This window comes from Hemiscyllium ocellatum, chromosome 9 (genome assembly GCF_020745735.1).
Source record: "Hemiscyllium ocellatum isolate sHemOce1 chromosome 9, sHemOce1.pat.X.cur, whole genome shotgun sequence".
Lineage (NCBI taxonomy): Eukaryota > Metazoa > Chordata > Chondrichthyes > Orectolobiformes > Hemiscylliidae > Hemiscyllium > Hemiscyllium ocellatum.
Window position 1 is genome coordinate 43,099,971 of NC_083409.1, and position 26,953 is coordinate 43,126,923.

The 26,953-nt window shown below is 39.0% G+C and overlaps 1 protein-coding gene across 2 annotated transcripts in view; it reads right to left on the minus strand.

Annotated features, from left to right (window-relative positions):
* Positions 1-8,376: 8,376 nt before the first annotated feature.
* Positions 8,377-26,953, minus strand: part of dennd1b (DENN/MADD domain containing 1B) — a 289,551-nt gene continuing 270,974 nt past the window's right edge. For both annotated transcript variants that reach the window (XM_060830181.1, XM_060830180.1), the window contains 3 exons: positions 20,036-20,109; positions 11,976-12,192; positions 8,377-11,412 (listed from right to left, as the gene is read on the minus strand). In XM_060830181.1, coding sequence (XP_060686164.1) covers positions 10,870-11,412; positions 11,976-12,192; positions 20,036-20,109 — 834 coding nt within the window. In that variant the 3' untranslated portion in view covers positions 8,377-10,869. The remainder of the gene's footprint in view (positions 11,413-11,975; positions 12,193-20,035; positions 20,110-26,953) is intronic.

A 26,953-nucleotide genomic window follows, 5' to 3' on the forward strand; every position in this document is an offset into this window, starting at 1 on the left:
TGGATGGACAAAAGGAATATGAACGTACAAACTTTTGGGAAAAGAAAATGATAGTTGTTTGTTTAGAAAATATTTCCTCTAAAACTTTAACTGACATTTTGTGAAGTCATATTCAATTTTTAACCCTCTCCTGATTTTATGCTTAATTGTGTATTTCTGTGACATTTCTGAATCTATGAATGATGAGTTTAGAAAAACGAATGAGAAATATGTAGAGAAATGAGATTCACCTTGTGCCAATTTATTTCTTGAGTTGATTTTTATCTTCTTTGTGGCCATAATGAATTTATCCTCTGTAGCATCATTGGGATCGTATCACAGTTTTCGCACTCTGTCTATATGGTTTATCTGCACCTGCTATGAGAAATAATCTTTAATTAAGATTGACCATACAATGCCTCAGTGCTACTTCACAGCACTCAGGACCTGGATTCAATTCCAGCCTCAGGTGACTATCTGTGTAGAGTTTGCACATTCTCCCAGTGTCTGTGTGGGTTTCCTCACTGTCCAAAGATGTGCAGTTTAGGTTGATTGGCTATGCTAAATTGCCCAAAGTGTCCAGAGATATGTACGTTAGGAAAATTGGCCATGGGAAATGCAGGGTTACAGAGATAGGGTAGCGGAGTGAGTCTGGTGGGATGCTCTTTGGAGAGTCAGCATGGACTGGTTGGGCTGAATGGCCTGCTTCTACACTGTAGGGATTCTATGATTAAACAAAGTGCTTTTGACTGCTGTTGGAATTTATTTTGTTTTGTGATTAAATAATTTTTAATAATAGCCCAAATATGTTAATCAGAACAAAGCTAGTTTCACTGACAGAATAAATTAAAAGTACACAGAATACTTTTAATCTATAGCTTTAATGTTTCAATTTAAACATCAATGTTTTTATTAATATTTTACTTTGGATCATTAAAATTATAAATTTTCTCCAGAGGTGATCTCCTTTGATTCAATTTTTAAATGAAACTTGAGGAACACATGCAAGTTCTTAATGTAGACCGAGGAGATTGAGAAACAAGCACATCTTTGCATTTGGAATCATAATTTTTTCTAACTTTTCTCTATGGCAGTCCCTCATGCAGTCCATTTTGTATTTCACTCATTATTCTGAATGAAACCTCATAGAATTTAAATGAACAAATAGGGTATTTAATGATACAAATTGATCATCACACATTCAGTAAAAAACTGCTCATTGTAATCACAAATGGGAATTTAAAATAAAATTGAATTTACAGTCAATGCTCTGCGTTAAATCTATGAACTGAAGAATGGGAGCTTGCAATTGTAAACTTTCCTATTCTGGTTCTGCATTTCATGCAAAACAATTATGCAAGTAAAATGGAATGAATACACCACAGATAAAACATATTTTACATTATTTCCTCAGCAAAATAAAAGTCAATTGTTTTTGCAGTTTAACATTCTTCAGTCCATGAAATGTCAGTAAGAAAATCTTCTATTTTGTGCTTTTGTAATTGTGGCACTGTAAATATCTTAATGATTTATAAAAATGAATTGTTAGTTGGTTGAAAATCTTTAAATATAATGCCAATCCTCAACAAGTTACTTTACACCATCAGCAATGTGCCCAAAATTTTCTGTATATTGTAGATTATAGAATGATGCCTCAATTTTGTACTTCACATTAGAAATCAAATATATACACAACATCTTGTTACATGTAGATATCTGTTCTTTAGATCAATTAATGTCAATGCAAATATGTTGTGAAGCTAAATAAACTTTCTTCAGCGTATGAATGTGTATTGCTAATTTATTTACTTGCGATGATCTTCTTTCTGTGTTTACAGTGAATAACTTAAAGACTTATTGAACTAATGGTTTCCCATTTGTATAAATGATTAGTAAGTTTGTGGATGACACCAAGGTTGGCGGTGTAATGGACGGTGAAGAAGGTTATCTCGGATTACAAAGAAATCTTGGTCAACTAGGTCAATGGGCTAGAGTGGCATATGACATTTAATTTAGATAAATGAGAGATATTGCATTTTAGCAAAACAATCAAAAGCAGGATGTATACAACTTAAAGTGGATCCATGAGTAGTGGTATAGAACAGAGAGATCTAGGGGTTCAGGTGCATAATTCTTTAAAGTTTCCATCGCATATAGATAGGGTGGTTAAGGTGATTATCATGCTTGTCTTCATTGCACAGACCTTGGAGTATAAGAGCTGGGATGTTACATTGAGGTTGTTCAGGATGCTGGTGAGGCCTCTTCTGGGGGACTGTGTCCAGTTCTGGTCACCCTATTATAGGAAGGATATTGTTAAACTGGAGATGGTTCAGAAGAGATTTACTAGGATGTTGCTGGGAATGAAGGGTTTGAGTTATAAGGAAAGGCTGGGACTTTTTTCACTGGAACACCTGAGTTTGAGGGGTGACTTTTTACAGATTTGTGAAATCATGACGGGTAGAGATAAGGTGAATCGCAGGGGTCTTTTCCCCAGGATGAAGGATTTCAAGACTAGGAGCATATTTTTAAGGTGAGAGGAGAGAGATTTGAAAAAAAAAGATATGGGGTACTTTTCTTTTAAAATACAGTGTGGTTGATGTGTGAAATTAACTTCTGGAAGAAGTTGTAGGTGCAGGTACAGTGACAATGTTTAGAAGACCTTTAGATAAGCCCATGAATAAGAAATATTCCAGAAATATGGGCCAAGCGCAGGCAGGTGGGACGAGTTTAGTTTGGGATTACAGTTGGCGTGGATCAAAGATTCTGTTTCTACGTTGTATGACCCTATAACTCCATAACTGGTTCGCATTCTATCAGTTTACTGCTACAAGTGGATAATTGTCTAAATCACTTAGCTTAGTTTTCATAAAGTTAAACTGAGCAATTAATTTATTCAGTTTTAATAATTGGTATCTGCATAATACTCAACAAAGACAGTAACTTTTACTAATGGCTGTGTTATTTCTTCATCATGAAACATTTAAGAGTTGGGGGAAATGATTAAAGGGTAACAACAGGCTCCTGTTTAAACAAAAGGTAAATTCCAGTGGGAGTGAAATTCAACTACATTCCATCATTCATGCATCTCCATTTAACTTGGTTCTTTATTGGGTGCATTAATAAAAATCTATCCTCGAATGACTCCATGCTCACTTATTTATATTATGTATTCTGAAGAATAATTGGCAAAAAATATAATGAGATCTATGACTGCTGAGTAAGGAAATGTATTCGCTCTGTTTTATAACACTACTGAAGGACCCACTTCTAATTATATACGTCCACCTTTGATTGTTTCACCAAAATTCATTCTAAATGGTAAGACCTGAACTATTACAGAGCAACCTTGATTATCCAGCATTCGATTATCCGAATTTCAGATTATCCGAACAAGATCGCAATGTCACAATGCATGGTCAAACTACATTACCCAGCATTCAATTAACCGAGTGAAATACTCCCTGCCCGTGGCCTTTGGATAATCCAGGTTTCTCTGTATATCCAAAACATGGAAGAGTTTACTGTTGCCATGGCCAACTGAATTTCAAAGCATTTAAGGGTCAAATGAGGAAGTTGAATAAGCAGAAGGGAAATAGGCCTTGCAAGTGGTGTAGTGGTAATGCCATTGGAATAGTAATCTAGAAGTTCAGGCTTATGTTCTGGGGATATGTGTAAAAAATCCCATCATAACAGATGAAAAGCTTGGCTTAATGGTGACCATGTAACCACTGTTGATTCTCATAAACACCCATACGTTTAGTAACGTTCTTTAGGGGAGGAAAGACAAAAGATGGAAAATTATAGGCCAATTAGCCTAACCTCGGTTGTTGGTAAAATTCTAGAATCCATCATTAAGGATGAGGTTTCTAAATTCTTGGAAGAGCAGGGTCGGATTAGAACAAGTCAACATGGATTTAGTAAGGGGAGGTCGTGCCTGACAAACCTGATGGAATTCTTTGAAGACGTGACAAGTAGGTTAGACCAGGGAAACCCAGTGGACGTGGCCTATCTAGACTTCCAAAAGGCCTTTTATAAGGTGCCACATGGGAGGCTGCTGAGTAAGGTGAGGGCCTATGGTGTTCAAGGTGAGCTACTGGTATGGATTGAGGATTGGCTGTCTGACAGAAGGCAGAGTTGGGATAAAAGTTCTTTTTTGGAATGATAGCTGGTGACAAGCGGTGTCCCACAGGGTTCAGTGTTGGGGCTGCAGCTGTTCACATTATATATTAATGATCTGGATGAATGATTAATGAAGGGACTGGGGGCATTCTAGAAGTTTGCTGATGATACGAAGTTAGGTGGACAGGCAGGTAGTACTGAGGAAGTGGGGAGGCTGCAGAAGGATCTAGACAGTTTGGGAGAGTGGTCCAGGAAATGGCTGATGGAATTCAATGTGAGCAAATGCGAGGTCTTGCACTTTGGAAAAAGAATGCAAGCATGGACTACTTTCTAAACAGTGCGAAAGTTCATAAAGCCAAAGTACAAAGGGATCTGGGAGTTCTAGTCGAGGATTCTCTAAAGGTAAACATGCAGGTTGAGTCCGTGATGAAGAAAGCGAATGCAATGTTGTCATTTATCTCAAGAGGGTTGGAATATAAAAGCAGCGATGTGCTACTGAGACTTTATAAAGCTCTGGTTAGGCCCCATTTGGAGTACTGTGTCCAGTTTTGGTCCCAACACAGTGACATACTGGCACTGGAGCGTGTCCAGCGGAGATTCACACGGATGATCCCTGGAATGGTAGGTCTAACATATGAGGAATGGCTGAGGATCCTGGGATTGTATTCATTGGAGTTTAGAAGATTAAGGGGAGATCTAATAGAAACTTACAAGATAATACATGGCTTGGAAAGGGTGGACGCTAGGAAATTGTTTCCATTAGGCGAGGAGACTAGGACTCGTGGACACTGCCTTAGAATTACAGGTGTTAAATTCAGAACAGAAATGCGGAGACATTTCTTCAGCCAGAGCGTGGTGGGCCTGTGGAATTCATTTCCACGGAGTGCAATGGAGGCCAGGACGCTAAATGTCTTCAAGGCAGAGATTGATAAATTCTTGATGTCTCGAGGAATTAAGGGCTACGGGGAGAATGCGGGTAAGTGGAGTTGAAATGCCCATCAGCCATGATTGAATGGCGGAGTGGACTCGATGGGCCAAATGGCCTTACTTCCACTCCTATGTCTTACGGTCTTATGGAAATCTGCTGTTCTCATCTGGTCTGACTTACATTGGACTCCAGATCTACAGCAATATTGTTGACTCGAAACTAGCCTTAAAATGACCTGATAAGCCACACAGTTGTAGAAAACCATTAAAACATAAAACTGGATAGACCTAAGCACTTGAAACAACAATGGTGAACACAGCCCCACGGATCCTGTAAAGCGTTCCTTATAAACATCTCGGAGCTGGGCTTGGATCCCTGGAAGTGACGTGTAAGTGAATGTTCTTGACATCAGTCAAGACCTGACAGAATATGGTGTTAATATCACTCGCAAAATTGTAGTCAGTGGGATGTGACGGGGTGGGGGGGGGAAGGTTGGGTGGGGTGTGTGTGGATAGTTCTTGCAAAAATTGGGAGAAGATAGAATCTCAGAATTGTACCTTAGAGACTATATCCAAGGTACCATAATCACTATTCATGCATATGTTCTATTCCTAAGGTAAGACAGACCAATAAGTTCAGAATTGGTGATGTTCACTGGTGACTGCACGTTGGGAAGTACCATTTTCAACACCTCAAATATTAAAGCAGCTTGTATCTATATGCAAGTAGATCTGGACAACTTTGAAGCTTGCATTAATAAATGGCAATCAATATTTGTTTTTCCCAAATGCCAGGTAATGGCCATCTCCACAATTGATGTTGAATGGAATTTCTGCACATAATGAGAAATGACTACTTCTTACAAATAAATTCCAACCATGAATTAACAACTTACAACTCTAACTTAAACTTACCTCTTATTTAACCCCTATACACATTCAGACAGCCATTTACAACCATATATAGTTATGTTGGACAATGGGGCGGAGGGAGGAGAGGAAAAGGGGAACACTGTTCAATAGCACCAGTCCACAGAATTCAATGAGGGGTCCTTACGTTCTTCAAGTCTTTTTGTTCTTTGACCTTCTTTCAAAGTTCATTCAGCTTTTTCTGCAGAACAGAAGGCAGTTGGCACACTGATTATTCAGTCACAGTCACTGCTTAAAGAAAGCAATTTATAGGTAAATTGTGTGAGAATAGCTAGCTATCTTTCAACTCTTAGATACTTCTCCGCATGGAGTGAGGTTATTTTCATTTCAGAGTCTGAAGGCTTTCTGCCATTGAATTGTTCTCTCTCAGGCTCAGGAGTCTGAATTCTCCTGAAACAAGAACGTCCATTAGAGACCTCAGTTCCTATGATTTTAAGAATACAATCCAAAGTCATTGAGAAAAATTAAACTGCATATTTGGGGTATGTGATCTTGCATATAACAAAATATGCATTCTTTCCATTTTTTAGAAGGCAGGATGAAATGAAATCAAATATAAAGAAGCAACCAGATTTAGTTACAGTATATGAACGTACTGAAGTTTTGATATCAAGACATTGCATTTCCTAGCAATCACTAGGTCTTGATAATTAATGGGTTTTGCAATTTGCCCTATCCACACAGACACCATTTGCTAATCAGTAATTTTTTAAATGACTAGTATTCACAATATACATGATCTCTTTCCAGAAAGCTTGATCTCTGACATTTTACCTTTTCCCATTAAGGATTGTTTTGAGAAGCTGCCATCTCAAATGGAAAACCACCTTTTGATGTAGAGCCCATTGCAGCTACATCACTTAAATAACAAAGCGCCCTGGTGAGTGTAAAATATGGAAACAGTTCTTGCATTGCAGTGAAAATATGTTTGAAATGTTTTGGAAAAACCCCATTTTCTCAAATTGGTATTTGAAGCCCATCTGAGGAGATTTGCATTTAGCTAACATGTCCTAAACAACTTTCCAGCTGCATAGAGAGAATAACAGAGCTAATGTTTTAAGTTTCATGTGCTTTCAACTCTTCATTCTGATGAATAGTCACTGGACTGAAAATGTTAACCCATTTTCCTCTCTACAAAAGCTACCAGACCTGCTATGTTTTATTTCAAATTTCTAGCATCTGCAGTTCTTTGTTTTATTATAACATTCCAGCTAGCTTCTCTACTTTGTTCCTTCTCCCAGAGTTAGCTTTTTCTGAATAGAATTTAACTTCGTAGAAACTTCACTGATTTTACAGTGAAGGTGGATTGTTATTTTGAACTAAATGAATGATTTAGCTTTGCAATTAAAATTGCTGAAACATACCCAACTAACTGCCTACATTTCAATTGATCTGAATCATATTTGCAGAGTATTAATAGCATAGGCCTGATTAATTGTGACACCCAAATAATAATTCTTTGCCACTATTTGAAAGAAACAACTTAAACAGAACATCTCAACATAAAATTGAAACTTTATTGTTCGGCAAAGGCAAAGCACAGCTCTGCAAAGTCTGAAGAATAACTTTATTCGATTTTTTTGACAATTTCTCTAGATATTTTACAGCAGTATGGAGAACCATCAAAACATCAGGTTAGCCAAAGACATCAAGTATCCTAATTTGTCGCTCCGGTGAAATGGTCACTGGGTTTCATTTTAAACAGATATATCCTTAATTGGTACAGTGCTCACATAATTGTCACAAAAATGCTCTGTTGAAAATATATGCCAGCGGCTGAATTTGGAATTTGTACATCAAAATCTGGGTCAGTTGGAAATGCAGATTCAACGAGAAAGCAGAAGGTCCAACTTTCTCAGTACATTTTGAATCCAAAAGGCAAGTTAACACCACTAATAGGGTAAGATGCTGTGGAATATAGCTTGTGTTAACCTAGTTAAAAATGGATGGCCTCTATAAATGATCCTCCACAATGAATGCTGAAATTAAAATTGATATCAATGACACTTCTGCAGATTAGTCGTAACAGTGACTGGTGCTTTAAAAGTCAAATTACTGCCAATTCTGTTGGACTTTTAAAACAAACAGCAAGATGACAAGATACACAAAAAAGCCAGATTCAAGTGGGACACAGTTAAAATGCATTAACATGGAGGAATCGAAGCAACAAAATGCTAAGTATTTACAACATTTTGATAGGTTAGAGCAACTTAAATGTATCATATTAAGTTGAATTGGTTAGTGATTCATGGATACTAAATATGTTAACGAAATGCTTAAATGAACAAATAATTTTTTGCATAAATTAAACATGCAAGTCACTTATTTTACTGAACATGCATATATACATTTTGCAAGCAACAGGTAATGGCAACATTCAATTTTTAACAATTAACACGTAAATGTTTCTAATGTAAGCCATTCAATAGGTTAACAAAATGCATACGGAAAAAGTGCACTCTAAATTATGAAAATTATATAAACTACAGAGCATTAAGGTCAGAGTGGACTTCTGACCAAACATAATGTTAAAGACAGAGACTGGAAAATAAAAAAAAGCACTAAAAGAGAAAATTTAATTCCACAGCAATCTTTATTCACAATGATCTCTTGATCATGTTACTTAACTTTGCACTTGGCATTGAGCAAGTTTTGATGGTTAACTCAACCCATATGCATTTTAGGGGCTTCTCTGTATTCCACATTAAAATTTATTATTCAAAAAAGCTTGGTGCAAAGATTTAACTTGAAAGCAACATCTCAAATATAAAATGAGTATCTAGAATTCATATTGCACAGAGTTATTCTAAAAAAGACAAAAGCAAAGAGGCTGTTTTTTAAATTATTTGCAATATCTAAACCAAGGACAACAATAAGAGTAGTTGAATTGACAAGAGAGAATTTAAAACACAACTCAGCTCAATTTGATTTTTTTTTTGGAAGTCTGAGGTATATCAAATAGGATTATCCTGCTGATTTTCAGTTTTGATATACAGCCTAAATAATGCAACAGCAATGTTGCAACTTGATACATCAAGTATGTGCTATCTTTTCATGCACATTATATGCTTAGTTTCGAACCAATATGTTATCATTCCCAAGGTAAAATGAAGTACCAATTTGTTTCCATTAAGGCACATGTTTGAGCCTTTGCCACAGTGATGTTTCAGGTATTTTATATGCCTGAAAAAGAACTAAAGTATTTTTATATACGTGTCTCTGAATGACAGAAACAGTCCTTTAATAACATCCAGTTTTAAGAAAAAGGATAGAGGAACAAAGAACCAATAGCAATGCCTCCAGTAACAAAATAGAGTGCAAAATGGTGTCTTATTTAAAGTAATCATCAAGTAACCAAATGTTATCCAAAGATTTTAAATTATTAAACATTAGTGTAGCACATGTTACTGGAATCATCAGATTTGTGTATGTTGCCATCTATCCACATATTCATTATCCTGTTTATACAGACTTAAGTACCATTAATGAAACAAGAATACCAACAGCCTGTCCTTCTTCCTCTTTATATCCCAGTGTTAGTTGCCATTTACATTACACCAGTCCTATTACAATCACATTCTAAAACACAGCAATATTTCACTATTAACATTTACAGCTTTTGTGCACATTTGTTCAATACAAAAAGAAAACACTTTACAGCAAGGGTACATAGAAAATTGGTAACACTCACAATTTATCAAAATGTGAACAATTGTATTTTATGTTTGGCCAAAATTCTCAAAGAAAGTCTCAAGAAAGCTGACTCACCTCTCATAAAAACTATTTTGTTGCAAAATTATCGCTCAGGAAAGGTTCAAATGAGCTAACATTTATGGGGTTGAAGGTAACAAACACAATTCAACTTCTTTCAGGAAGACGTGGATTGAATACTCATTGGTACTAACAGACTGCTGATTAAATCAAATACAGCATTATCTCCATAGAGACTTCCATTCTCCCTTTATAAACCACAGTTTGCATTGCCATTCTTGATAATTATTGCCTAGTGACATGTTTTCAAGCATTTTCAGGATTACACTATTTAGACACTAAAGAATCTTTATTTCTGTGATAGTGGTCTAAAGAAATTCAGAAAGATGCTACATAATGATGTCAGAGGACTATGACTTGTAATTTTAAGGCAGTACCTTTGATTATTTGGCATTAATTTACTGCATATTTCATTTATAGACATGGGTGAAAGAAAAAAATGAGTGGAGTGTTTAAACATTTCAGAATGATCAACCGGCTTGCAGATTTATACAGATGAACCAGGAGATTTGAGGAGGACTTGAAATGTAAGGATTCTCAGAGGGTAGTACCATTGTACCCTCCTCAAGTGCTTGTAAATTCAGACAATACCATCTCATCCATTCAATACTATATAAGGTATTTTATGTATAGCATGCAAGAATTTAAATACCACAAGGCATTTGCCTTGTTACCCTCTTTTGGGTGGAATAATGCAGGGAAATCTCACTGACAACATTTCAATCTCCCCATGTGATGTAGAAACATAAGTTTATTTCTTGTCTCATACTTCAAATTGATTATGTTTCAGCTAACAGCTTAAATTAAACTTTTGTTGTGTGCATGCATTCATGATTGCTGGTTTGTCAAATCAGTACCTCCATTCCACGCAACAATGTGTAGTCAAATGTTAAGCCCAAGTGTATAAAGCAGAAATGTTTCCAATAGTCCACTTTAGCAGTGTATTAAAATTTAAATTTTAAAGAAAAATCTATATTTGATTTTGCATAATACAGTAAAGCAGTGCATGTTCACTTCTTTTGCACTTAAAAATGTCAAGAATGCCTTTACAGTTTCTGCGGTATACTCTCAATTTTTCAGTTTCTTAAATAGTTCTTTGAATGAATTGAAGCTTAGAAAACTCCTGTACCTGCGTACTTAATTCTAAGTATTGGTGGTGGAAGCATCAATACTGGAAACACTGTGACTCGTTCCAAATCTGGAACATAAACAGTCAATTTCTTGGAGTAAATCTATTTCACTTGGCCTTATCAATTCAGCCTCAAAATCTTCTTTCTCCCAGGGGATTAAAACTGATGTTTGTCTTGCTGTATTTTGACGTGGCTCTTCACAAGTATCGACTTCACTGGTTAGTGTTCGTTTTGACTCCTGTAATTCGGCTGAACTTTTTTGCTTTGGGTTTGATTCTCGGCTGGAGGCAATTGTTGCCACTGAAGTTTTAAAAGTTGAGTCACTCTTGAGTTTAGGAAAATGTATCAACTCATCGACAAACACACTAGAGCTTTCATAAGGTGAAGCTTCAAAGGTGAGTGGACATTCAGTAACATAAAATGATTTTCTGGGAGATGGCGGAAGGGGCCGCCTATGGACAACAGTATCATCTTGTCCTAAGTGCCAACTCAGATTATCACCATATCGTTGACTGAATTCAGAAAGGTTTCCTTCACTTGGAGTATTGGACTTGTTCTAACAAAATAGGAAAAGACATAATCAGTACGAGCCATCCCAAAAGCTAGAAAGGTAATTTAAAAAAAATCAGAGAATGGTTACAGTGCAGGAGAAAGCTATTCAGCCCATCACATCTGTGCCAGAAAAATCTATTGCCAAGTATTAACGACAGTTAAACACTACAGTAAATCTTCTGTACAAAATAGCTATTTTTTTGCATCATCTTTTGTTATTTAACATTTTCCAAATCCTCAAGATTCAAACTAGGCAACAAACCTGTTAAGGTTTTTATTTCCCGAAATTAGTTCTCAACAGCATTCCGTGTCGGAATAAAATGGGAGCCACAACACAAATCTGTCCAGCAATTACGCCAATAAAATTCATGCATGAAGTGCACATGATAAGATTAAGAAACAAAATAGTCGGTCCATTAAGCTAATGAATTAAGCTGAGAAATGTCAGTGTCAATGTAAAGCCTGATTACAATCTCGATTGTGATGATATTTTGAATTAATATACCTAATGAACTTAGGGTCACATTGTATTACCATAATCATACAAGTATAATGTAGAGTACTCACTACAGCTTTGTAACTGAGATCATCCATTGACTTGAAGAAATCCAGGCTTTTTGCACTACACAGCTTTCCTTGATCGGAACTGTTTGTACTGAGGGTATCTAGGATCTCCCCTAACAGATCCATCTGTCCTGGAGACTGTGCCTCTTGTTCGGTCTGTTCAGAATCATCACTGTCATCAATATAGGCACATATATCTCCACTGTCTTCAGATGATATCCTAAGAATTGTGAATATTTTAAGTAGTTCAGTTCTGCATGATGGAAGTCCTTATAAATAAAATTACCCATTTATCAATAAATTTGAAAAGTTAATTAAAGAGATAACTTAGACCATGTTACAACACATAGAACTAAATTTGCTTCATAGAACATCAAACCACAAAGGATAATTTATGCTGAATGATGGATGAGCAGAAAATTCAAAATATACACTTGACCAAATCACCGACACTACTTCTATTCATTACTGCATGTATAGGATAAAGACAAGGTAGTTTTACTCTGTGCAATTAGGGAGCTGCAAATATGAAATTCAAGTACATCTGAGGTGTTAAGCAAATTTCAATATTTTAACAAGTATGTTAGAAATGGCATTGATAACTAGTAACACAGATACCTCCAGTTATAATTTGTAAAAAGTCATTTGTGATACTATCACCATGAATTATACAATTGTTCAAGACTTGGAGTTGAACTAACTGACAAATAATATAATGGTGCGAATTGACATCATTATCGAAAGTGTGGGCTGGAAAAGTACAGCAGGACAGGCAGCATCTAAGAAGCAGGAGAATCGACGTTTCGGGCAAAAGCCCTTCATCAGGAATGTCATGCTTGTATATGCTAGCACTAGGGCTATTTTTCCAAAGGCAACAGCAGCAGCCAAAAGGGCTAACTGCCCAGGACAGGAAATTGTCAGTTAAGGGGTAAATAACAGCCTATTGAATTCTATTCTCAGAGGATGAATATTCTTTGTGATGCCGGGGTACTGTCCCTGCCTCTGGACCAGTAGGCCTCGGTTCAAGAAACAAAACTAAATCACTGGGAAAGAAAACTCAGCAGATCTGGCAGCATCAGTGGAGAGAAATCAGAGTTAACATATTGGTCCGTTGACCCTTCTTCAGAACTGAAGTTCAAGTCTTGGTTCAAGTCACATCTGCTCCAGAGATGCATCTTGCTACCTTTGAACATGTAGTTTGAAAAATGTGTGGAGGTGTCTCCACAAGCATGGTGGTCAAGGGGCAGTTCTTAAAGCCCGCAGACCAACACAGGGGTTCGCAGTCTTCCCTGCTTGGTATGTGTAACAATTACCAGGCATATATTATTGTGCAGATGATGCATTCCAAGGTAGACAAGCAGGAGACTGGAAGAACATAGCAAGCTAGGCAGCATCAGGAGGTGGAAAAGTCAAAGTTTCAGGAAGCAGGGTTACACCTGAAATGTTGACTTCTCCACCTCCTGATGCTGCCTGGCTTGCTATGTTCTTCCAGCCTCCTGCCTGTTTACCATACATTATTGTATAGCAACTGTATCTTTAACTGAAGATAAAATAAAGAGAGTCACGGGTCCTGCTCTGAAGTCTGACTGGAAGGTTTAATCTCTAAATTTTAATTTTAATTTTGAGAGATTGAAAAAGGGCAGGCTGTTTTTTACTGAGAAAGGGGATAATGGCAACAGCCGGAGATATAACAATGGTTAGACTGTGGGTCTCCAAAGTCTCCAAAATGTTGAGAACCTTGGGGTAAGAACAGTTGTGCTATAAACTGCCTGTTCACTTAGAAGCTAAAAGAAAGCTCTCAAAAACAGATAATCAGAATTTCTACCTAGTTACAATGACCATGTGACCCACACAGCAATACTGATAAGCTTTAAGAAAGGAAGGGTCCAAGGTACCTTTGAAAACTCTTGGACAAGATTAGTTTGTTGGGATTCAAGAAAAGGAACAGTTTCAAAATGGTAGGAATGTGAAGGGGAACTTTTGTTCACATTGAAAATATTGAAATAATGGTGAGTTAAAGTGAGATTGCAGGATTCAGCTAATTTCTATTTGAGGGAAATGGCATACTGTGAAAGAGTTGTAAAATTAAAAGTTCCCAGACAGAGGAACGAAAAGAACAGAATTAAACACTTATATTCATTCCATGAGAATTGAATGTCTACTTAAAACATAGTATAATGTACACTTGTGAAATGTTTTCATTTGTGCTAAAAGGAAAAAAAGGGGAATATTCTGTTTTGTGGTCTCAAGAATAAATTAACATGTACACTACAGAGAATATTTAATTTGGATTGCTTTCAGTCTTCTCCAACAGTAAAGATCTTAAAATATGAACTCTTCTTGTGTTACCTTTCAGTTTTACAAAGAAATTTGACATTCTAATTAATAAGTTATTATCTTCTTGGAAATTGTAATCCAATCATAGAATCCCTACATTGTGGAAACAGGCCATTTGGCTCAAAACATCCACACTGACCCTCCCACCCAGACCCATTCCCCTACCCTACTACTCGACACTTCCCCTGACTAATGCACCTAATGTACACATCCCTGAAAACTCTGGGCAATTTAGCATGGCTAAGTCATCTAACCTGCACATCTTTGAACTGTGGGAGGAAACGGAGCACCCAGAGGAAACCCATACCAACAAGGAGAGAACGTGCAAACCCCACACAGGTAGTTGCCCGAGGCTAGAATTGAACCCGGGCCCCTGGTGATGTGAGGCAGCAGTGCTAAACGCTGAGCTTCCTTACCACGTGTCACTCTGTGATAATGTTACCTTTGAATTTACAATTTATAAAGGTTAGAGACAGAACATGTCCAAACGAAGGTTCCCTTTCTCAGATTTGAACTGCAGGATGTAATTTCCTCTGAGCCGGTCAACCCTCGGGTGCTGAGAATCCGTTTATTAAACTTAATTGGACGTGAGCCTTTCCTCTGGTCACTCCACGGCCAAATTACTAGCATGTGACTTCATCCTCCCTGCTCATCATATCTGGGGGTTATGATCCCATTTGATTTCAGTGTCAGGATCCCTGCTCCCCGAGAAATCAGATAAATGGTGAAATAATTGAAGCTGTTACCACAACATATATTGGCTCCTGGCTTACTCCAAAGAAGAATTCCACTTCTTTTGGGAGGATCCAAAAAGGTTTTAAGATAAAAGGATAACAATTGAAACAATATTGACTCCCATAGGTAGCTATGGCACATTCAACAGCTGTCAATCGATGGTAATGTAGGTAGGACAATAGAAAATATGTAAGTGACCAACATGTAAATATGAAGCTCCATTGATGAGCATTCAGATCATCACAATGCAAGGATCCATTTATAAGCTACTTTTACATCTCAGGTGTTAACTGAAATAAAGGATGTGGAGGCTATAAAAGGTGGAGTAACATTTTCTGATGATACTGCTTTGAGTCTCTCTGATAGTAGTGTGGCTTTTATCATGGACCTTCCCCAATAGCCTCTGTATACAGGCATATCACTGAAGTTAGGACTGCATTTCTCATGAGGAATGATGAATATACTAGTTCTTGACTGGATCATCCTCATACCTAGGGCATTGCCTTGCAGAGTTATGTAAAGCAGAAATGCAAGAATATCAGCACCATGTAAAAGTTTAACACTGCAGGTTTCTGTAAGAGGCCAGATTGGCTGGTTGATTATTATTGTGTTCTGCAAGATGTTGACCTATCTAATTAAGGCAGTTACTAAATTACTGACGTGACCATAATAGTTTGATTTGGTTTTGAACTTACACCAGATATGTCACCTCAAAAGCCTTCATCTCAAAAGCTACCTCGCCATAACCTCAAATGGCATAGTCATTTGGCTGTTATCAAATAACTGACAAATACAGCCTTTGACAGGCAGTTGGAAAACAGCAAGAGTTCAGCACCAGGGCACGGTGTGGCAGCAATTCTCTGCTAAATGTATGACAGCTCCATCCTCCTGACTCACTTCTTATCCCAGAGAATTATCTCATCAGGGATCCACTGCTGTTTGTCATTTATTTACCAGATTTGGATGGGAATTTAGGAGCAATGGTTAGTAAGTTTGTGGATGACACCAAAAATTGGTGGCTGTATTGGACAGTGAAAAGGGTTATCTAAGATTACAAAGGGATCTCGATCTATTGAGCCAATGGACTGAGGAGCAGCAGGTGCAGTTTAATTTGGGTATATAAAAGGAATTGCATTTTGTTAAGATGAACAATATTAGGGCTCTGGGTGGTGTTGTAAACAGAGACCCCTAAGGGTTCAGGTACACAGTTCGTTGAAAGTTGCATCACAGGTAGACAGGGCGGTTAAGGAGGCATTTAGCAAGCTTACCTTCAATGTTCAGACCATTCAGCATAGGAGTTAGGATGTCATGTTGAGGTCGTACAGGATGTTAGTGAGGGCCAGTTTTGGTGTACTGTGTGCAGTTCCAGTCAATAGACCTGCTATTGAAAGGATACTTTTGAATAGGAGGGGGTTCAGAAGAGATATTCAAGGATGTTGCTGGAACTGCAGGGTTTGAATTAATAAGGAGAGGCTGGGACAGTTTTCAGTGGAGCTTAGGAGGTTGAGAGGTACCTTATGAAGGTTTATAAAATCATGAGAGGCATTAATAAGATGAAAAGCATAGGTCTTTTCCCTAGGGAAGGGAAGTTCAAAACTGGAGAGCATATTTTTAAGGTGAGAGGAGTAAGATTTAGAAGTGATCCAAGGGGCAACTTTTCCCACAAAGAGGGTGGTTTGTATGTGGAATGAACTGCCAGAGGAAGTGGTAGATGCAGGTGCAGTTACAACATTTAAAAGACATTTGGACAGGTACATGAATAGGAAAGGTTTAGAGGGACATGGGCCAAATTCAGGCAAATATAGTTTGGGAAATTTGGTTGGTATGAGTATGTTGGATCAAAAGGTCTGTTTCCATGCTGTATGATTTTGTGACTCTACGGCCAGGTAATTGTTGCTGCTGAAGCATGGTCGTGTGAATTTTTATAGTTTGCCTCCTGCTAATGCTTCAGCAGTAAGTCTTAGATATTCCTGCCTTCTACCTGGAAGTAATCACACAGGGCAGCTGGTCAGACGTTTGACACATGCGGTGACATGGGACACTCCCCATCTCACAGGTGGATGTGAAGGTGTGTATGTGGGCGTGTGCGTGTTAAATCCAACTGCTTGTCTGCCCACTGCCTGTCTACCCCAGCTCCCCCCCCCACCTTAATCATACCAACGGCAAAATGTCACCTGGTAACTGCCAAACGAAGTCCTTAAGAGGGAATTGAGGGAAAACTGCTACCTTACAACATCCCCCAGAATCTGGGTGAACCTCTCCAGCACCGAAATTTAATTGACAGTGAGAAATGCCTATGCCAAGTTGCCAGCCTGGCAGATTCCGTGCACCAGCTGATGGTGGCCAGTGAAGGTGATGGACTGGAGTGACAGGCTTTCATTGTAGTGCTCCCTAGGCTCAGAGGGCACCATCTCACGCAAGCAGTAATCATCATAGCATCCTCATCCCAAAAGGTGCCCTTGCCCTGTCTGTAATTCCTGAGCCCCAGCCCACCTACCCACTGACCTCTGAACACACTTTAATCTCCAATCCATCACAGCTCACATCCCCCACCCACCCTTGGCAACCATTACCCATGTGCAGTGCAGTTTTGCCACTGCTCCCACTGGATGGAAGGTAATCAGGAGCAGTTCAAGGGCAGAACTGCTGCCTCCAGCCAACTTACAGCTGATTGGCCATTAAAAGGGGGCAGCTTCCATTCTTTCCCAGGGCCAATTTCGCCAATCTATAAATTTTTAGCCAGGGAGGGGCCACTGACCCCTGTATAATTCAACCAATACATCTTATTGTCAAAGGTCGCTCATTCAATCAAAATTCTATTTTGATGCTTTTGCTCACTCGTGTTACATACTGCCTTCGAGTGGCATTGTGACATAATCACTTCTGAACCCCATTTTCTCTGATTTGCAGTTCCATCGGCAGCTCTAGACTCCTCTGTCCTTATTCCTCCTGCTTGTCAGAGACGACAAATTTCTGCTCCCTCTCCAAATGAGGAACATGCATAACAGAAGTTGCAGGAGGTGGAATTTATTCACTGCTTCTAAGCCGGTGAAAACTGCTAACATAAGGTAACAAAGCAAACTGACTAAATTAGAGAGCAGTTAAACTCCAACTATTGGAGTAACTGTAAACAAAAATGGTTGTTTTGCTAATGGAAAGTTAAGTGCACATAGCTAAGTGTATTCTATAGCCTGCTGAGCTCAGTAACGGAGGCTGAATTAGCAGCATCTCCACATCTGAAAATAATGAACACCAACAATGAAATATATTGCGCCATTTCACATCTCTCATTTGTATTGCTGTGAGTGAACTTAACTGCATTATGCTGCCACTTAGCTATCAAAGATGAACACTGGAACACAAAATGCCAATCCAAATCACCATTAAATAGACTTACACTCTCCCCAAGTACACATAGCTTGATAGCTTGAAACCAGCAGAGGTCAGCATTGATGCATATATTTTTGACACTGCACATTTATTATCCAAAGTGATCATTTCATCAAAAAGAAAACATAACTAACTGCAGAGTACAACCAATCAATGCAGAAATGCTAACATTTGGATTTTTTCCCAACTTTATGAATACTTGTATTCAGTTTACTTTTTCCGTTGCAAATACTTTGGTAAGTTGTGTTAAAAAAATGATTGAAAAGAAATGAAAATATGTTAAACTACAGCTGCAGAATTATACACAATCAACAGTTTAAATATCTTAATATTTTCATTATACATCCTGCAAGCATTTAAGGATGTTTTCGATTCTCGTCTCCCTGCTATAGGAAAGTTGTGAGATTTGAAAGGTTTCAGAAAAGATTTAGAAAGATGTTGCCAGTATTGGATGGTTTGAGTTACAGAGGGAAGCTGAATAGGCTGAGAGGTGACCTTATAGAGGCTTCTAAAATCATGAGGAGCTTGAACTGGGTGAATAGCAAATGTCTTTTTTCCCAGGGTAGCTGAGTCCAAACCTAGAGGACATAGGTTTAAGGTGAAAGGGGAAAGATTTAAAAGGCACCTAAGGGGCAATTTTTTCACAAAGGATGTAGTGCATGTATGGAATGAGCTGGCAGAGGTGGTGGTAGAGGCTGGTACAGTTACAACATTTGAAAGGCATCTGAATGGGGATATGAAAAGGAAGAGTCAAATGCTGGAAAACGGGACTAGATTAATTTAGGATATCCGGTCAGCATGTAGGTTTGTTTCCATGCTGTACATCTCTAAAACTCTAAGAAAATAATAAATGTCTCAGGGCTTTCGGACATCGATTTACTGCTTTGTAAAAGAAGTTGTTTTTGAAATGAAAACAAGTGCAATCATACATGAGATACTGCATGGAGAGGTACCTGTGCATATGCTAAGAAAATAAATATCGAGTGAGCCACAATTATCATTTACTTGAAATGTATCAAAAATATTGCCATCCTGAAATGCTATATGAACCACTAGGTTCAACTATATGAAAATATATGTGGTGCTGGAAAAACATAGCAGGCCAGGCAGCATTCTTGGATGCTGCCTGGCCTGGTGTGTTTTTCCAGCACCACATTTTTCGGCTCTGGTCTCCAGCGTCTGCAGTCCTCACATTCGCCTATATGAAAATATAGTTGAACATTGGGTATACATCAGTACCCGACCAAGAGATGTGGTCCATATAATATACTTGGCACACACATCAAATTTAACCTTTTGTTAAAACTTAACTGATAATCATCCGTCCGGGAAATACTGGATTGACAATAAAGCATAAACGATACCTACTAAAAGACACAACTAAAACGATTCCTTGATAAGCTCGGCAGGTCTGGCATCATCTGTGGAATGAAATCAGAGTTCATGTTTCGAGTCGAGAGACCTTCGATCTGAAACGTTAACTCTGATTTCTCTTCACTGATGCTGCCAGACCCACTGAGCTCATACCGCAATTTCTGTTTCTTTTTTCTGATTTACAGCAATTGCAGTTCTTTCAGTTTTTATTTAACATTGTTCCTTACTTGCTTGCTCTGTCTGTCTCATCAACATCCAGTGGCGAAACAATCCCAGCATGTGATGATCGTTGAGGGCGAATCTAAAGGCAATTAGACAAAAGTGATTTTTATTTGTAATGTTTCACTCCTATTCCATTTGATTTTGAGGATGGCATCAGCCTGTTTGAGTAGCCAATTCAGTGAGTGTGCGATTTCAACAATTACGTCTTCAGTTCATATCCCAAGTAAGCAACATCTCTGAAGAGGCCACAGGAGACCAATCAGAAGCTGCAACTCAAGATGTTTTTGCCCCTTTTCAAGGGAAATGTAGATATTAATGCAGAATGGTCTTTAATCAGCTAAACACTTATCGTGCTGGGATAATGTTGACATGTCAGATTTCCAGCAAGATGATTTGGGTACACAATTGTCACAAATTGAAAAGTACTTATTTTTACTGTGAAGTTACTATGATTCTAGCAACACAATCGACAAGAGTAAAAAATGCACACATCAAACAATCTTCATTGGTTATGCACATTCTTGATGCAATATTAGCGCACACATTTTAATAACTTGTCTTCCACATTTATTTTTAGTGGGATTAATCACACCATTGTCAAAAATGGGACTTCACGATTATTGCAATGCAGCCCACTCACAAAACTCTGATAGTCAGCTAACTCAGCGTTACATATCACAGGTCATCTGGAGTGCTGTTCACTGTATGGGGATGGTGCACAGGTCTGTGACACCATGCATGCACAATGTATATAGTGTTGTGGCTATGCTGCAATAGATCTATATTGGGTCCCTCTAAGAATGCCAGGTAGGATAACATGATTTCAAGCGATTAAGGTCAGGTAATGGTTGAGCTTTCAGATGGCCACAGCCTGTTGTATTTTTACCTCTCAGTCAGGAAGGAATCAGCATGAAATGTCTTTTCTTTACTATATTTACAATAGTACCTCAAGGGAGGCGATGGCCTAGTGATATTATTCTAGGCCATTAATCTGGAAACTCAGCCAATGCACTGGGTTTGAATCCTGCCATGGTGATTAATAATCTTTTGAAGACCATAAAACCATTGTTGTTTGTTATAAAACTCCACCCATTTCACTAATGTCCTTCAAGGAAGGAAATTTGCCATCCTCACCCAGTCTGGCCGATATGTGACTCCAGAGCTACAGTAATGTGGTTGACTTTCAACTGCCCCTGACATGGTTGAGCAAGCCACTCCATGTATCACCTGCTATGCAATCTCGACAAAGAATTGAAATGGACGGATCACCTGGCATTGACGTTGGCACCTGCCCTGTTGACCAAGCAAAATCCTCCTTACTGACATGTTGGGTCGTGACAAAATTAGGAGTCTAAGAAACAGCATGATATTGTCACACTCACAGAATGATATCTGTCAGAAAATGTCCAAGACTACCATCCCTAGATATGTCCTGCCCCACCGGAGGGACCCAGCAGAGGTGGTGGCAGGGGATATACAGTTGGGAGGGCATCACTCTGGGAGTCCTCAGCATTGACTCTGAACCCCATGAAGTCCCATGGCTTCAGGAAAAAGTCTTCATGGCTTCTCATGGGCAAGGAAATCTCCTGCTTATTACTACATACCGTCCTTCCTCAGCTGGTGAATCAGTACTCCTTCATGTTGAAGAATACTTGGAGAAAGCTCTGAGAGTGGCAAGGCTACAAAATGTACTCTGGGTGGGGAATTTCAACATCCACCATTGAGAAGGACTCTGTAGCAGAGCTACTGATTGAGCTGGGTTGAGTCCTAAAGGATGTAACTGCCATACTGCAGCAGCTGGTGAGGATACCAACTAGAAAGAAAAACCCCTTTGGATTTTATCTTTACCAATCTGCTGGCTGAAGATGCATGCATCCATGACAATATGGGGTGGCACAATGCCTCAGTGGTTAGCACTACTGCCTGGGACCCAGGTTTGATTCCAGCCTCAGTAGACTGTCTGTGTGGAGTTTGCACATTCTCCTGGTGTCTGCGCGGGATTCCGCCGGGTGCTCTGGTTTCCTCCCACTGACTGAAGATGTGCAAATTATATGGATTGGCGATGCTAAATTGCCTGTAATGTCCAGGGACATGTGGATTAACTAGGGGGAAAATGTAGTCTAAAAGGGATAGGGTAGGGGTATGTGTCTGGGTGGGATGTTCTTCGGAGAGTCGGTGTGAATTTGTTGGGTCAAATGGCCAATTTCCACACTGTGGGGATTCTATTAAAATAAAATATTAATAAGAGTGATCACTGCACAGTTCTTGTGGAGATGAAGTCCCATCTGCACACTGAGAATAACCTCCATTGTGTTGTGTGACACTATCACCGTGTTAAATAACACAGACATCAAACACATCTAACAACTCAAGACTAGGCATCCATAAGGCAGTGTGAGCCATCAATAGCAGCAGACTTGTACTCCAGCATAATCTGTAAACACATGGCCCATGTATTCTCCACTCAACCAATGCCATCAAGCCAGGGGATCAACCCTGGTTCAGCGGAGAATGCAAGAGAGCATGCTAGGAGCAGCACCAGGCATACCTGAAGATGAGATGTCAACCTGGTGACCAAGCAGAAAACCCATGCAAGTCAAACAGCATAAGCATGGATTCCAGTCTTCAGCCAATTCAATTCACACCAGGCGATATCAAGAAACAATTGGAGACACTGGATACTAGAAAGGCTACGGGCCCTGACAACATTCTGACAATGGTACTAAAAACATGTCCTCCAGACCTTGCTGCACCCCAAGCCAAGCTGTTCAGTACAGTTACAACACTGGCATTTACCCAACAATGTGGAAAATTGCCCACATCCTGTACATAAAAAGCAGAACAAATCCAATCCGGCCAATTACTGCCCGAGCAGTCTTGTTACTGTACCTCGAAGAGAGTTGAAAATCTAGCAAGGACTTAAAGACTTAGTCCAGAACAAGATAACAATGTAATATTTGGTCAAAACAGCTAGAGTATCCATGTTGTTATGAAACAAAAACAATTTCAAATTGGGCCAATTGGCTTAAATTATGCCCCAAGATATCAAACTCCAATCAAGTCTGAATTTTGTATTTTGATAATATTAAAGCTAATGAAATGGTCCAATGTTTTGGGGTATAAATATCAAATATTTTGAACAGTTAGCTAGAGCGGCAAAGAGAAATGCCAAAAGACCAACAGAGGTAGAGTATTAGTAAGAGCTCTCTGAGAGGTACCTGTCGGGAGGAAAACTTTGCACAAAGAATGACATTGAAACTGACCTGGAGAGAGAAACTACAGATGAAAATCTACAGATGAAACTTGGCAAAGCTGATCGGTTTTCAAAAGTGATTATTTTTCTGTAAATCATAATCGAGATTTTTATTTTTAATCAGACTAGTATTGTAGAGAGAGGTAAAAGATAGGTTTAAAAGAAAGGGGTTGTAAATAGTTGTGAGTTAATATTCTCTGTTAGACTTTTTAAAAAATCAAGTTGACATCTTTTACTTTAAAATAGTGAGTTTTGGGATAGTTCTTTGCCTCTCGGATATTAACAGATTACAGCACCAAGTGAATCTTATCAGTGTTGCTGGTTTAAATTAGCAAAGGAGTTTACCTCGTGTCATAACAGTCTACTCTCGATTATCAATAAAGTGTTGGAAGGTACAGTCAACAGTACCATCATGCAGCACCTGCTCAGCAATAATCTGCCCAGTGATACACAGTTAGGGTTCCACCAGTGCCCCTTAGCTCCTGAGTCCATTAAAGGCTTGGTTCAAACGTGGCCAAGACAGTTGAATTCCAGAGGAGAGGCGAGGCTGACAGCCCTTGACATCAAAGCTGCATTCAACAGAGTTTGGCAGAAAGGAATTCTGGCAAAACTGGAATCAATGGGAATTGGGGGTTGGGGGTGCAATCTCTCTCGCTGATTGGAGTCATACATGGCACACAACAAGATGGTTATGGTCATCTCAGCTCCAGGACATCTCTGCAGGAGTTCCTCAGGGTAGTGCAATATGTCTAACTATCTTCAACTGCTTCATCAATGATGTTCCCAGCATCAGAAGGTCAGAAGTGGGATGTTCAGCTCCACCTCCAACTCTTCAGATACTGAAGCAGTCCATGTACAAATGCAACAAGATCTGGGCAAGATCCAGCGTTGGGCTGACATGTAGCAAGTAACATTTATGCCTCACAAACACCAGGCAATGACCATCTCCAATAAGAGACAACCTATCCACTGCCTCTTGATGTTCAATGGTGTCATCATCACTGAATTCCACTATCAACACTTTGGGGATGACCACTGACCAGAGACTAAACTGGTTTTGCCAATTAAATGCAGTGGCTGCAACAGCAGATAAGAGGCTAAGAATACTGCAGCCAGTAACTCACTTCCTGACTCCTCAAAGTCCATCACTTACAAGACTCAAGTCAGGAGTGTGATGGAATGTCCCCTACTGGTCAAGCATGGGTGCAGCTCCAGCAACACACAACAAGCTTGACACCATCCAAGACAAAGCAGCCCACTTGGTTGGCGCAACATCTACAAACATCCTCTCCCTCCATCACCTAGGCTCTGTAGCAGCTGTGTGTACTATCTTCAAGATGCACTGCAGAAATTCACCAAAGATCCTTAGACAGCACCTTCTAAATGCATGACCACTTCCTTTTAGAAGGACATGGGCAACAGGTACATGAGAATACCATCAACTGCAAGTTCCCTCCAATTCACTCGACATCCTGACTTGCAAATGTATCACCATTCTTTCACTGTCACTGGGTTAAAATCTTGGAATTCCCTCCCTAAGGGCATTGTGAATCTACCCACAGCACATGAACTGCAGCAGTTCCCTAAGGCAACTCACTGCCACCCTCACAAGGGCAACTAGGGACGGGCAATAAATGCTGGCCAGCCAGTGACGCTGACATCCCACAAATGAATTAAAAAAACCCATCTTGCTGGAGGATTTATGATTTGCATTGATTGAAACTTGAATTTTCATAATGACAATATCTCTAGGCACCTTACAATAAATGAAAAGTCAAGATCATAATGGAAAACACAAATATTATTTAGTTAACCTGTATGCAAGCAGTTTTATTCTTATACAGTATAATTCAAAGTAATTATCAGTTCAGTTCACATAACAGTCAATAACAAGTCTACAGGCATTATATCTCTGGTACCAGTGTAGGAACCAGAGTATAAAAGTGAGAGTAGATTTCAGCAAATGAACATGGTGGCTCAGTAGTCAACACTGCTATCTCACAATGTCAGGGAGACAGGTTTGATTCCAGCCTCAGGTGACTGGCTGTGTAGACTTTGCACATTCTTCCCTTGTCTACATGGATTTCCTCTGGGTGTTCTGGTCCTCCCACAGTCCAAAGGTGTGTAGGTTAGGCGGATTGATCCTGATAAATTGCCCATAGTGTCCAGAGATGTGCAGGCTAGATGGGTTAACCATGGGAAATATAGGGGTACAGGGTTATGGGATGCTCTTTAGAAAGCTGGTGTGGATTTGATGGGCTGAATGGGCCTGCTTCTACACTTAAGCGATTCTGTGGAATAAGATAGAGACTGCCACATATTTTTCAAATTCGAGCAGGTCCTAAGCGATCTTCTGTTCAAAGTTAAATCAGAGTTACTTCAAAGAAAGAGAAAGTCTCAAACGAACCTTTAATCTGTCTGTGATGAAGTGTTCGTGATAAACTGCATGCATGTTAGAATGTGACAGTTTTGGCTCTTCAATATTTCACTGCCTTACAATGATCAATTTATTACAATTGCAGATTAAAACTGAAAACAAATATCAATGGAAAGTTAGAATTTTATGAAATTAAATATTCCACGCTATTTGTCTTCTTTAGTTCTGATTGTGGCAACCAGAAGTTTTAAATTCTACCATGTCCTCTTTCGTGTTCCACAGTTTTCGAGATGACAAAAAAACAGCTAGAACTGCTGAATAGAAGGACTTGTCAAGTGGAAGATGATTCAATCTGCCCATGAAATAATAAATGCTTCCTTCCTACCATGTCACTGCTTTGGGAATTCTGCTGTGTTATTTTCTTTTCTCTCTTGGATATCACAGTCCAGGGCAACTAACTGTCTTGCAAAATGGGGTGGTGGTGCAGATGAAAAATACACAATAGGCAAACTGCATAATATCATCATGTGAATAAAACATCAGCATCAGTTGGTAAAAATGATTCCTTAGTTAAAGAAGATGAAACTTCCCCAGACAGATCTTCATTTGAAAGATTTTGGGGGTGGCTTTGGAATTTTACATTGATAAATGTTTGCCCTTTCTCCTGCTAAAATTATCAATCATAGAAACATGGGTGTCTAGTCATTGACTTGTAAACTTAAATCCCTTATCCTGACTCACATTATTCAGTTTCATCACAAGCACACCGTATTCAAACCAAATTCAACTTCAGTGTGCCTGAAAATCCTGAACCCCAGCTTTACAGCAAAAATAAAACTTGACATTTACTGTCAAGTATCAGACTTCATTGCACGTGTGTTAAAGAAATCATACCTGTACCAGTCTGTTAAGTGTACATGCTGCACAATAAAGGGCATTTAGCTATCTCTTCAAGAAATTCCCAACAAATGGCAAGAAGTCCCAATGTAAAACATCTTTTAAAAACATGCCCGTATGATAAATTGCAATGACTTGCTTTTCTGCAAATTTGGATCTCTGCATGCATCAACCACAGTCAAAGGGGTCTCAAGCCTTCATCTGCACCATTGTGAAAAGGATTAGAGTTTTGCTGATGTCAGGCAGGGTGTGGAAAGGAGGTCAAGGCTAACTGAGTTCATCATATCTTTGTAACTCACTGCCTACATGAAGTGCTTAACCTCCAATGAGGCACCTAACCCATTCACTTTGGGTGTAATTTCCACTGACATGTTCACATGCTCCAGAAGTAAACCA